General features: G+C 48.9%; 4 protein-coding genes across 4 annotated transcripts; 2 read left to right on the top strand and 2 right to left on the bottom strand.

Moving 5' to 3' along the window:
- Positions 1-306: 306 nt before the first annotated feature.
- Positions 307-1,368, top strand: CONPUDRAFT_21684 (FabD lysophospholipase-like protein; the record flags this gene model as incomplete). Its single annotated transcript, XM_007770763.1, has 3 exons — positions 307-443; positions 495-722; positions 777-1,368. Coding segments are annotated over 3 exons (957 nt in total), but the record flags the coding sequence as incomplete, so codon positions are not given.
- Positions 1,369-2,291: 923 nt separating this feature from the next.
- Positions 2,292-4,039, top strand: CONPUDRAFT_105803 (kinase-like protein; the record flags this gene model as incomplete). Its single annotated transcript, XM_007771409.1, has 7 exons — positions 2,292-2,320; positions 2,377-2,565; positions 2,622-2,873; positions 2,925-3,095; positions 3,145-3,219; positions 3,276-3,503; positions 3,564-4,039. Coding segments are annotated over 7 exons (1,067 nt in total), but the record flags the coding sequence as incomplete, so codon positions are not given.
- A 2,351-nt stretch (positions 4,040-6,390) lies between these two features.
- Positions 6,391-9,429, bottom strand: CONPUDRAFT_73781 (uncharacterized protein; the record flags this gene model as incomplete). The annotated part of the gene is made up of 16 exons (XM_007770939.1): positions 6,391-6,411; positions 6,440-6,476; positions 6,565-6,636; positions 6,691-7,066; positions 7,228-7,311; positions 7,355-7,435; positions 7,499-7,526; positions 7,593-7,741; positions 7,897-7,919; positions 7,977-7,995; positions 8,314-8,326; positions 8,460-8,541; positions 8,726-8,984; positions 9,043-9,140; positions 9,240-9,343; positions 9,409-9,429. 16 exons carry the CDS (start codon positions 9,427-9,429, stop codon positions 6,391-6,393), a joined length of 1,467 nt encoding a protein of 488 aa, XP_007769129.1.
- Positions 9,430-10,600: 1,171 nt separating this feature from the next.
- CONPUDRAFT_82816 (uncharacterized protein) lies at positions 10,601-12,028 on the bottom strand. The gene is made up of 5 exons (XM_007771408.1): positions 11,807-12,028; positions 11,720-11,747; positions 11,465-11,660; positions 11,004-11,411; positions 10,601-10,950 (listed from the first exon to the last, which is right to left on the bottom strand). Exons 1-5 carry the CDS (start codon positions 12,014-12,016, stop codon positions 10,821-10,823), a joined length of 972 nt encoding a protein of 323 aa, XP_007769598.1. The 5' UTR covers positions 12,017-12,028; the 3' UTR covers positions 10,601-10,820.
- Between the last annotated feature and the right edge of the window lie 176 nt (positions 12,029-12,204).

Below are 12,204 nucleotides of genomic sequence, written 5' to 3'. Positions count from 1 at the left end.
TTTAAGACTTGTTCGAAGGTTTGTTTTCTTGACGTCTTGTACATTGGCTCGGTTGACCCTGGTGGCTGTGCTGTAGTCGGCAGGCGACTCTCCGGCCTTATGGCAGCTGTGTGGCATCGGGGTGTCGTCTCCAGCGCAACTCACTTAAATATCGATGTCCATCCCGTGCACCAATGTCGAGCACTCATTCACAAAACTCCTCTAGCGTGGTTTATCATGAGTGGACCGCCGCTGAAGCTCCTGGCCCTTGGTAAGCCTCCTGAGCTAGTCGTCAAAACAGGAGCAGCTAACTCGTTTTCGACTACAGATGGCGGAGGTGTCCGTGGTCTGTCGGAACTCTTGATACTTCGTGAACTACTTCATCGGCTTGGATATGAACGAGGCGGAAAAGAGGTTCGGCCGTGCGAAGAATTCGACATGATAGGTGGGACAGGGACAGGCGGGTACGTCGACTAGCCATTGCAGTGCTCTGTATATCCTTTACGATACCTCAGGTGGATAGCGATCATGCTTGGTCGACTTGGGATGACCACGGAAGAAGCCATCAGTGCATACAGTGACGTTGTCACACACGTCTTCTCCAACGGCAAGAAATGGTCCAAAGAGGGGATGTACAAAGCCACTGCTCTTGAGAACGCGTTCAAACACGTCTTGAAGTCCAGGCTGGGTGCATCCAACCTGCGCATGCGGGATGAGACGACTGATAGTCTTCGTTGTCGAACGTACGTCTTGCCATCTGTCCTTTGGCCTGTCTGTCAATCTAACTTGGCCGCCAGGTTCGTGTGTGCCCAGCTTGAGCAGAACTTCACCGGTGGAAGACCAACTCTCTTTCGCTCATACCGCCCTCATACCGCCTCGGTCAATCCTCTCATCTGGGAGGCGGCTCGCGCCACCTCCGCTAACCCCTTCTTGTTCAAGCGCATCGCGATCACGGACGGTGGTATCACTGAAGTCTACATCGATGGCGGCACAGGAGGTGCTAACAACCCCATCCAAACCCTCCTCGCCGAAGCTCGAGTTGTCTTCCCGGGTCGATCCGTTGGCTGTATCATCAGTCTCGGTGCTGGTCACCCCAACACGATCAGCATCCCCACGACTCAATTCCTCAAACTCTCGATTAGACACAGGCTCAAAGTTGCAAAGACTGCCCGTGCAATTGCAGAGGATTGCGAGGCTGAGGCGGAAAAGGTGGCCATTCAGCTCAAGGGTTATTCAAACATATACTTTAGATTAAGCGTTGATCAGGGGATGCAGGGGATCAAACAAGCGGACGTGGAGAAGCTAAACGCAGTGATTGCGCATACTTCACAGTATATGAAGATGGAGACGGTCATGACAGCGCTGGAAGAGGCAGTGAGGGCGTTGAAGAACCCCCTGCCACGTGTAACCACCGATGAGCTTGGTAGGCGACGTGTTGACGACGGTCGAGGAGTGAAACTAAAGCATTCTTCAGGTAGGGCGTCAAACGCTACACTGACGGTTCCGATATCACGCTCATCAGGAACGCAGAGACATCTAAGAGCGCCATCGCCTATATCTTCTTCCGTGTCTAGTATTTCTATCCCACGTACGTGCCTTACGATATCGGACGATCAGAGGCGCTAATAAACTTACGTCTCAGCTTCAACCTCCTCTGATATACCCACAACCTCTAATGACACCCAATTTCTATCCAGGACACCGAGCGCTTCCCTTGAATTGCCATACGGCCCGTCTCTTACAAGCGCCAGCCCTTCGCTAAAACGAAGCAGTGCCAATCTAGAACAAGCTCCCATTACCTCTATTGACAACTGTCGTGAATGCTCCAACGACGACTATATCACCTCACCTGAGGTTTCCGTGACCGGACATCAACCTCAGCATGGTGCGCCGGCAAATGGACCCTCTGTCGAGGAAGTCATGTTATTGGCGCCGAACGTCGCATCGCTTCGCAAGGCGGAGCAGCATCAAATAGTTCAACAACTTTGCGAGATTGCTCTCAGTAAAGACGTAGAAGTCGTCATCTCTCGTCTTGTTCTTGCTTCTCCGATTTATCCCGTGAGTCGCCGTTTAGCCTCTCCTTAATTGTGATTGAAGCTGGAACGTCATATGCGAAAGATGCTCATGGCAACCGCATGCTCGCACGCTGCGCTTTGTTTGGCTGACGAGCGGTGCGTCTTTCGAAAGGGCACATGTACATGACATCTCAGCCTTATCTAGTGTCCTGAAACGACTCTTCAGCGATCTTGGCGTCTTTATGGCTGACATAAAGGGGAATGTTGACTGGATAATGAAACACTCTACGCTGAAATCGATGTTGGAACTGGTCACAAAGGCTAAGGTGAGCCTTTGAATAAAAATATATGTCTTGGTTTTGATATAGCAATCGGACGTTAGCCTGATAGATTTGATGAAACATGTTCTTGTCTTATAGGTCGTCTGACGAATCGGCCTGTGGTTGCACCTTGTGACATTATCTGCTTCGGTGTGCAGGTCGCTTTGGTTATGGAGGACCCAAATCAGGGTCAGGTTTTCCTCACTCAGCAAGGTGATGCCGCGCAATCCCTGCTTGATCTTCTCCAAGCAGTACGTCTTCCATAATACCGGCCCTTGCGTTATCTCAGTGCTCCCAACATGCGTAGCTCCTTAGCTATCCGAAGCTCAACAATGAGATGCGACGCATCTTCCGTTACGCGCTCACCAAGCTCGCCACAAAGTCAGGACGATATCCGCAGTGCCTGCACCTGAGGAATCTGGCCTGGGACGGTATCCCAATCTCCAGCGGTCATTTCGGCGACCTATTCAAAGGGAGTGTCATCGGGAGACCGGACCGACCTGTAGCTGGAAAGGTCGTCAGAGTGTACGAACACGGGTCGAGAGTTCGATTCCTTAAAGTTGGTTGATCCGCGACACATGTTTTCAGCGAGGCTGATCCATTCTTCTAGAACTTTGCGAACGAGGCTGCGGTGTGGAGCCAGCTTAGGCACCCGAACGTTGTTCCTCTGTATAGTGTATTCTGGAAGGAGAGCGCTCCGTGCTTAGTGTCGCCGTTCGTGGAAAACGGAAACTTACGCGCATACCTGAAACAGAATCCGGTTGCAGACAGGAAGCTTCTCGTATGTTCTTATCGTCTTGTTTTGCCTTCGGTTATATAAGTTCTTTGAGGCGCTTGATATTGCGCGTGGTTTGGAGTACCTTCATGGCGAAAAGCCCACTATCATCCATGCGGACATCAAAGGGGTGCGCATCTCATTTCTTCACCACTTCCGATTCTGGCTTGACGAGAAATGAGATAGGACAACGTTTTGATAACGAAAAGTGGACACGCCTGTCTCGTCGATTTTGGGCTGTCGACGGCAAAAGATGCTGGTCTTGTCCAAGTCCCAAGTACGACGCCTGCTATTCATGCAGCTGCATGGACAGCCCCCGAGATTCTCGAACATCATTCCCTGGTCAACAGTAGAGGTCACGGACAACATACGACGATGAGTGACATGTACTCCTTCGGCTGCGTCTGTTACGAGGTACGCACACTGATTTAACCTCTTGGAATCGGTCGCTGATAAACTTCGCTCGCAAAACAGATCTTCTGCAATCAAATACCCTTCTTTGGAAAATACGACTGCATAAGTCTCGTCAAGCAAGGCAAATGCCCTGAACGTTTGATACGTTATACTTGGACGATGACCGCCTATGGGAGTTCATGATGTGCTGTTGGAGCCGTACTCCATGTGAGCGCCCCAGTGCAAATGATGCGATACAGTTCTTTCGTGGTCTTCTGTGTGATGTACAAGACACTCGGGAGACGCACGAATGGGATTTCTCAGTTCTGTCAGACATAGTGGCTGAGACGGAGCACCTATTCTCTCTGAACATAAATGATGCCCCGTCGATATAAAGGCGCCTACCCGTTTGACGCTGGGATCTAGCTCAATTGCATAATACCCCCGTATGACTCAGGTTACTATCATTCCCGCGGGTAATGACTCACCCAACGTGTATTTTTGGTCAGATACGTCCCCTTCTTTATCGTAAACTTTGCGGATGGTTCTTATCGACATCATGCACATGTTAGGCGCACCCTTTTAATATACCAGCCGCCCTATCCCAACTGTAAGCGCCCTAATGAGAGGATTTTATAAAGCATCCCTGGCGCACTGGACACACGTATCCTTCCCTGCGCCTATTTGCAACCACTGACACAGCTTCGGACGCTCGGATTCCAAGCAAGTCTGGAGGACGCCTCCATTGAACTTATCTTTGGTGGATATCATTCTTGATATCGTCTGCAAGTGTTTCCAAGCCGAAATCAGCAGGGGAGGTCGAAGAGATGGTGCGCTTTATGTTCTGTCTGGCTATTAGCAATTATTAATGTGTTCTATGTAAGTTCTCCCAAGCTATGCTTCATCCACTGTAACTCCTTACGCCTTGTTCTGCAGACCGACTTAGCTCGCCCCTATAAACATTGTCTTCATTGAGCCCTCGACAATATAACCGCCACTTGTCTCTGTCATCGACTGGTCATAAGTGAGTTCCAAAGGTACTGCTCACATAACGACAATGAGCTCACCAGGTATCACTTCCTTCCACCCAGATGCGTCTCTTCTGGAGACATATCCATGCACTTTCTGACAATGTCTCAACATCAACGCTGGGTCAGCACACTTAAATTCGCATTGTGTGCATTGAAGTCGTTTGTATCCAAAACTACGGGATGTTTGTTCCTATCATGCCGAGAAAGACGCTTGATCTGGGCACTTACTGTATGTTCTCAATGTGAATTCTTGCGTTGGCTCTCGAAGCAAACGTGATGTTGTAGGGACAAGACGAGTACACACAAATGAATCGAGGGCTACAGGACATCTATTTCTTGGTCAAAATCGAATAAACATTATTTCACTCATCAGACTTGCGTTTTCGGGGCAGCCGCCCATTGTCAGGTAAGTAGTGGGTGAAGGTAGAAGAGAAAGAGTGTGATTCCTCGTGCATGGAGCACCTAGCATGTCCATATATCCACAGCTACCAACATTGATGCTGTATCCATTCAAATTCTTGCATATCTTTGCAGAAACGAATACAGAAGCACGCCAAGGTTTCACAAAACTGTCGATGGTAGCCTATACTGGGTACAACATGAGGAGTTAGAAGCTTGGAGCTTGCTTATTTCCTAAGTGATTAAGAGAAGCTGTGCGGGAATGATTAGGAGGACCAAACTGGGCATCGTCGTAATATAGCTATGCACAAGCCTCAGAGCACCTCGGGCAAATGTCTATCAAGTTTCACATCAAGTACACATTCCATCTTATCCCTGTTTGTGTTGGTAACAGCTGAGTCTGAGTTGAAGGAAAATGTATTGCAGACAAAGGTGTCTCATACAACCCCTCACCACAAGCGCAGCAATTCATACAGAGAACAGTGCCTCGATGCTGTGTGAACTTTACGCCTAGTTTATAAGCCCCCACTAATATTAAGCCGCTTTGATAGCCCGCGGCAGACAATGACTAATGTTTCTAGATACAAGACATCAGTTAACAAGCACCATCACCGCCAAGCAGGTGCGCAACGCATCCATAAGGCCGGATCCAAGCCTGGAGATGTGGTTACGAACACATAAGTGTGACGTGGATGGGATGATTACGGAAGTATTCAGCTCAGTGTATAATCATGTGAGTTGTCCTATCATATGTCTCAAAGGCGGACATTGGGTCTGTGCGGGCGCTCTGCCGGTGTGCGTGCAGAAGCGAGAAGGCGAGTTCGAAGGGGGATCCAAGGCGCTAGGCCGTGAGGGTAGATATGGGAGTTTTGGATAGTATAGATGATTGATCGCGGAGAATAAGAACGACGCGGCGAACGATTGAAACGAAAGAAACGTCAAACGAAGGGAGTGCGATTCACTGAGGTAACTAGAGCGAAATACATCCGGTATTTATACTAGCGAGCTGCAGAACGATCTGAGACGTATCTAGAGGCGTGTAAAGCGTATATTCGAGGCTGTATTACTTCTAGCTGTTGTATCTTTACGTGTCGGGTCGTTGCGCGAGGCCTGCGCGCGTAGAATATGCACTAAACTAATGTAAGTAGAACGAAACAGAGGGAAAATGAAACGGAAATCGAAATCGAGAGGAGTTGGTGAGGTGCTCAGGGTCTGGCGGGCGAACGGCGCGTGAACTGATCAAGATTAATGAACTAGGTTCGGGGCCGGCGGTGCTCAGGGTTCGACGTTGTGAACGAGGTCGTTCGTAGATTGTGGCGCAGCCGCGTGGCGCTCGTTCTCGTGTCGCGCGGCCCAGCCGTCGGGCCGCCCTTACAGGTCTAACTTGAATATTTGCCGTAACATTGACAGACGATTTGATTATGGCGGTTATAGTGAACGTTTGTTTTTAGATCGCTTTATGGCGTAGTCAAAGTAGGTCACGAGAAGTTAACGATCGGCTATGTATTTCGACGCCAGGAAACATACATCATCATCAGGTCGGAGCAAGAGCTGGTCAAGTGGACTGTCGGCGAATTATACTCTAGAATCCTATATTTATTCCCCAGAACCTTCCTATCATTGTGAGCCACCATCCGCGGTACAATACGTACCATCCCTCCTCCGTGACTATGCACTTAGCGCAATCAATAACACCCTCGTATGGTTCTCTATCCACCTTGAGTCTGAAGCAAGGATCAGCGAGCACGCCTCCGATTGAGAAAGAGACGATAACACACTCTATGACATCCTCCTCAGCGCCGGAGTATTCGACCGTGATCTCATAGTCAATGACCTCTTCTTGTGAAGAGGAGTCGAGCTTTGGTCCTGCATCATTACGCTGGATTGCCAGTCGGACCGATTTAACCTCTACGGGAGTCAGGACAACAGCGGTAAGAAAGGCTTCGACGTTAAACAAGATCAACGTGTTGGCAGAAATGTCAATCAAGTTTGTGCCGTTGAGAAACCACACCACTAAGCGCCCGGCAGAGAAGGGAAGATGTGATGTAGACCACGGAGCCTGAATTGACAGCATGCGAGAAAGGAGTTTGATTCGGAGCTTGCGGGGGAAGAGAACATTATATGCGATGTGTAACATGAGTGCTGCAAGCAAACCTGACGTGCGAAACAGGATCCAAGGGCATCGTCACTCAGTTGGCGTTAGAAGAACTCGAACGAGTGTAAGGCATTGAAGGTCGGTAGCTTGGCGGACGTCGAGATTGCGCTGTAATCGGGCCTGTGAAGACGTTGTGTCTATCAAGGCCGACTGTACGTACCGGTAAGTGAGGATGGCTTGAGGAAGAGACAGCATGGCTGCAGGTAGGACGTAGAGAAGCGAGCCAATCCACCCCAACGAACGACTATAGTCAAGAGAGCCAAGCATCCCGGGTAGTAGGGAGGTACGAGTGCCATTCCGGAGGTCGTCTTCACTCAGAAAGAAGAGGATATAGATCAGATTGGCAACCTGGAGCGTAAGGCTAGGGACTAAGGTCAAAGATGTCAGACGATTCGGAGGAGCAGTAATAACAACTAATATGTGAGACGCACTGAATCCCCGAAATAGCCCCCAAACGCCCTTGATATTGTGAGATTTAATATCAATGGTCACAAACAAGAACGCGACCTGACAAACACAGCTCACCTCCATCTTTTGCATACATTGATTCAGGCCAAAGAAACTGGAAATGACCGGTCCAGTGATAGGTTGGACATCTTGCTCGGTGCTGAGCTGCAGACTCCTCGCATCGTAGTGTGCTCTGAAACGGATTAGTACACTCCTTATACTTTGTACTAGAACATATGTGATGTAAAAGTAGATGAAGAGGCAGACGGTGGTTTCTGTCTTCAGCATGATGAGTGACGACGTTGATTTACTCTTGCACCGGAATGAGCTGCATTTATCCAAGCTGTACATGTTCCGGGTACTCAAGTACTCACACACGGACCTTTTGTCTTGAAGTGGACGAGGCTGGTGATCGGCGTGTATAGAAGCATCCAGAGCTTATCGATATATCAGGCGACGGACCTGACAACGTAGGCTCGGTCTGCAAGCAAGGCAAGAGCAAGGGACGACTAGTGATGCTTGTCAGTCGGTGAAATGGTTTCCATGAGATGCGGGAGTGGTGGCGTTTACAGAATGTCTAACAAGTTTCATCATGGTCATTTGCATCAGAAATGTTCTATCGCTGGGACGGGACGTTTCAATGAGTGACCACACCAGCGTGAGGGATTTAGTACCCCATCAGCTAGTTTTTTTTCTGTTCTGCGCCTTGGGTCTCAGGGAGTCTCATAGAGATATAACCAGGGGGACGGTGAGGTTGAAAGTCGAAACTTGGATTTCAAGCTGAGAAAAGCGCACCAACCTTCATTCGGAGCCTAAACTTTAAATTAGACATCCGGATAACTCCTCAGTACTCAGTACTCAGTACTCAGTCCAGCTTATCGACTATATGGGGGCTCGTAACTCACGCGCACTGATCTAGTCCTTAGTACATATCTCATGACACACCATCCTTGCCTCGTGGATACTTGTATAACTACAGAGATCTACCACCTTTCCCCCAGCGTCGACTGAAATACTTTCGCAGAGACTATTACACGTGGATGGACACAAACGGCCGATCTCATCACCCGCCAGCAATCTGCTTTTACAACTCTTACTGCTTCTATCGTCTACTCTTTCGCATCGCGAAGCCACGTTGAATTTTTAGAGGAATGTACAGAGAGGTTTGATGTACGTGCTAGAAGCTATTGTCCTGTGGGCGCTCATTGAACCTTCCGTAGTTTTTCCAAAAGTTATCTACTACGCAGCTGATCTCGGTGCGATAAGCATTATCGGCGTGCAACCACTCATTTTCGTCTATTGCGGGTGTCCATGTCAACGATGTTTGCTGCTCCAGATGCACAGAAGGATTGAAGATGTCGCATGCGATGTTCGTATTACTCGCTTCCAGAGAATATCCGTATATCCCAATGGGGTTTTGTAGAAATTCGATGTCGGCCAAGAACTCTCCCCATTTGCTCTTGTAGCTATCTATGGGTGAGCCTTCGTTAGAATCCATCATGCGAAACATATATGAACGTTTGCTCACCAGGAAGGGACTCTTTCCACATAACTTCCTTACCGGAGGCGTAGTCATGCACATTCCGACAGTGTCTAGACACCGCTGAAGGGTCGGCACTCTTGTAGCTGCAAGCCAAACAATGGTAACGTTTGTACTTTAAGCTTATATTGCGAGCTTTCCGTCAACGTGCGCAAACCGGCTACCCATGCGTAAACGGTACGCACTGTCTACCCTCAATGTGAACCCTCGCGTCCCTCGCCCGGGCAAAGGCTACTATCGTAGCCGGAGTCGACGAGCATGACGGATGAATACACACTAGTTTTGCTTCCTGGATGATGTGAGTTCGTGCTCTATTCGAGAAATCAATGAGATGAGGCATGGTGTAGGACATACTTGTTTGCGTTGAGGGGGCATGACGAGAGCACTGGGCTGGGGAAAATCGTCGAAAATCCCCAAATATATATCCACCCTTGGCAGTACGCTGTCGACTATATTCAGACGTCCATTGGTGCCATTTTTCATACGGGGACCACCCATGGCGGGTTTGATTGCGGCAGATGCTACTTGTCACGGTGTATACCAAAAGTGCTCGAAAATCGCCGAGAAATCGAATATTTTCACTCGTGTGTTGGACACCTGGTGGGGCTGTACTCCGTTTCTCCCAAACGAGACAACGAGCCTTAATAAAGAGAACAAGATGTATAGCCACTCGAGGTTACCCGGAACTAGAGTTCACAGACTGAGATAATTAAGACGTTCAATAGTGGGGGAAACGAGTAGATTTTTCACTCTGAATTCACGCGAACCCAGAAGGACACTGAATCGACTGTTATGTACTATCTTATTTTGCTTCTGTATGCTGCAAAACAGCATCAGCGGGGGGACTCCTGTATTTCCCAAAGCTTAGAGTGTTGGATTTGAGTACTAGTCGGTATGAACGAAGCCAACCTTGAACAGGAAGTGCTACATAAAAGGAATAAAGTTCGTGCATCAAGTGCAGGCGAGAACTGTAAGCAAAAATAGCCCAAGGATGTTAAACCTGGTGGTCCTTTTGGGCATTTCTGGCACAGTATAGTGGATGGAAACACCGACACACACGGAAAAACGTTGGCCTAGACGTCAGCATGGAAATACCACAGCTATTTTCCCGGCTGCCAAGTGAGGTGTTCCAAGAGGCCCGATGAAGCTGGATGGGTTGGCAGCGTCCGGACCCGAGGGAAATGCAAGAGGAAGAGAGGCTAGGATAACGCTAGACATATTACAATGTGAGTCTATGCCAATAAGCAAAGAAATCATGTTCCGTCAACTCCTTACCTGACAGACAAAACGGGGAATATGGGCCATTTGAGTGACAAACTCGAACAACAGCCTGAGGGATACCAGTCTGGAGGACATAAATCCAATGGTTCCCATGTTCCAGTTCGAAGATTATCCATCAACAAGACATCAATAGATTTGAGGCTCTGGGCTAGCGACCTTCAGAATCAGCGGAGCATGGTGTTGAGAATTCACGCATGAACGTTCGAGTCACAGCGCGGGCTCGTTGAAGACTTCAATCCGGGTTAAGATCATGGTAAATGCTGTTCAAATCTTTGTGTCCGCTCATTATTAAGCTATGACAAGCGTAATTTGTGGCGCTAGGTTTTAGTTTACGCTACTTATTACATGAAAGCACAGTGCGCTCGATTTGTCATAGTATAAAGGGAAATGCAACAGGCGCTGTGTGTATCGTACAACACGCTAATCAACAAGCAGAACAAATGTACATTTACGCTCACACGATGAACTTCCAGGCGTGCGGGAAACTACCTTGAAATAAGGCCGGATAACGATGTGGCCCACCATGCACGATATAACACAGGCCACCCCTCCTCTTTGATGATGCGCTTTCCACAGTCGAGCAGTCCGGTGTAAGCCTCTCTATCGGTCCTCAAGCTATCCAGAAAGTCAGATAGTGGCCGCTTCGAGATAAAATGAGATTAGCTCACTCAACCACATCCTCGTCGCTATACCTCTCTCCCGCTCTCTCGACACTACTGCCATCATCTTGAGCACCAGAGTTCACTTCTGGCAATGTGTGGTTGCGCTGGATGGAAAGCCTCACAAGGATGACGTCGATCGGTGTCATAACAATCGCTGAAAGAAATGCATTCAGGACCACCGTAATATTGAATAGGGCAACAATTCCCATCCCCCTGTGCCACAAAAAGTTTCCAAGGAACATCAGGATGGCTCGGGGAGCGACGAAATTGTAAACCCAGCGGATGGCAAGTCCTGCGAATACGCCGGGGGTGAGGTACATTCCCCACGGCCTTTGGCGCTCCGTTGAAGTCAGAAGAATACGAAGAGAGCCAGAAACACCGAAGTACGACAACTTCTTGGGAGTGGTGATCGACCTATATGATATCTGTGATTCCCTGAACGTAAACCACCCTGACTGAAGACATACCTATCGAGTATGATGAGTTCCGGAAGCTTCACCACGAAAGACAGAAGATGCGATATGGTTTGGAGCACGAGAGGATTGTGAAAAATAAGTGAACAAGGAGATTTGTGAGCGCCATTGGAGATACAATACGCCAAGGCAAACGACCAGGGAAGGACACTAGATATCATGTAGAATGCCGCATAAATCAAACTCGGCACTAGTTAGAATACGAAGAATTAAGTGCGGAAATGTGCGGCAAGCCAGCTGATCACGTACTGAGACCTTTGTATAGCCCCGGGATTCCCTGTAGGAGAGTGGTGTTCAAGCGAGCGTTGAACGTTTACATCAACGTGGTAGGCTTACCTCAAGCTTGTAAACACGTCTGAGTACCTTGAAGTAGCCGACGAAGACGGTCTCTGCCTGTGGTGCCGCGCCCTCCTCTGAGCCGAGTGTGATGCACCTTGGGTTGTAGCTTGCCCTGAAGCGAACGAGTGCACCTTGAAACGGGACCGCAACAATGGCGATCAACAGGGGGACGGTTCGGAAAAGGACAAAGACAGCAAAGTTAGACATGGAGGTTTGGAGCATCAAGGGTTGGTGGCGGAAGCACGCTATGACCCTCCTTTATACAGCAACTATACAGCATATGCCACAGCATTGGTCAGGGCGCGAAGTTCAGATTGTAGTTGCCGGTGTCATACATCATGTGGCGAGGCCCTTTGTTCTTGTTTGGCGGCACTTTTCGAAGTCCGAAGCAGTTT

Source organism: Coniophora puteana, assembly GCF_000271625.1.
Source record: "Coniophora puteana RWD-64-598 SS2 unplaced genomic scaffold CONPUscaffold_7, whole genome shotgun sequence".
In the NCBI taxonomy this organism is placed as follows: Eukaryota; Fungi; Basidiomycota; class Agaricomycetes; order Boletales; family Coniophoraceae; genus Coniophora; species Coniophora puteana.
Note: the sequence above shows the minus strand (reverse complement) of the source record. Positions and strands in the feature narration are given on the sequence as shown.

What these genes read in the sequence shown, in the direction of transcription:
- CONPUDRAFT_82816 (XM_007771408.1), bottom strand. Translation starts at nt 12,016, where the DNA reads ATGTCTAACTTTGCTGTCTTTGTCCTTTTCCGAACCGTCCCCCTGTTG. An exon ending in GAACTCATCATACTCGATAG is followed by an intron (nt 11,412 to 11,464) that starts GTATGTCTTCAG and finishes GATATCATATAG; the next exon opens with GTCGATCACCACTCCCAAGA. An exon ending in AGCGACGAGGATGTGGTTGA is followed by an intron (nt 10,951 to 11,003) that starts GTGAGCTAATCT and finishes CTTTCTGGATAG; the next exon opens with CTTGAGGACCGATAGAGAGG.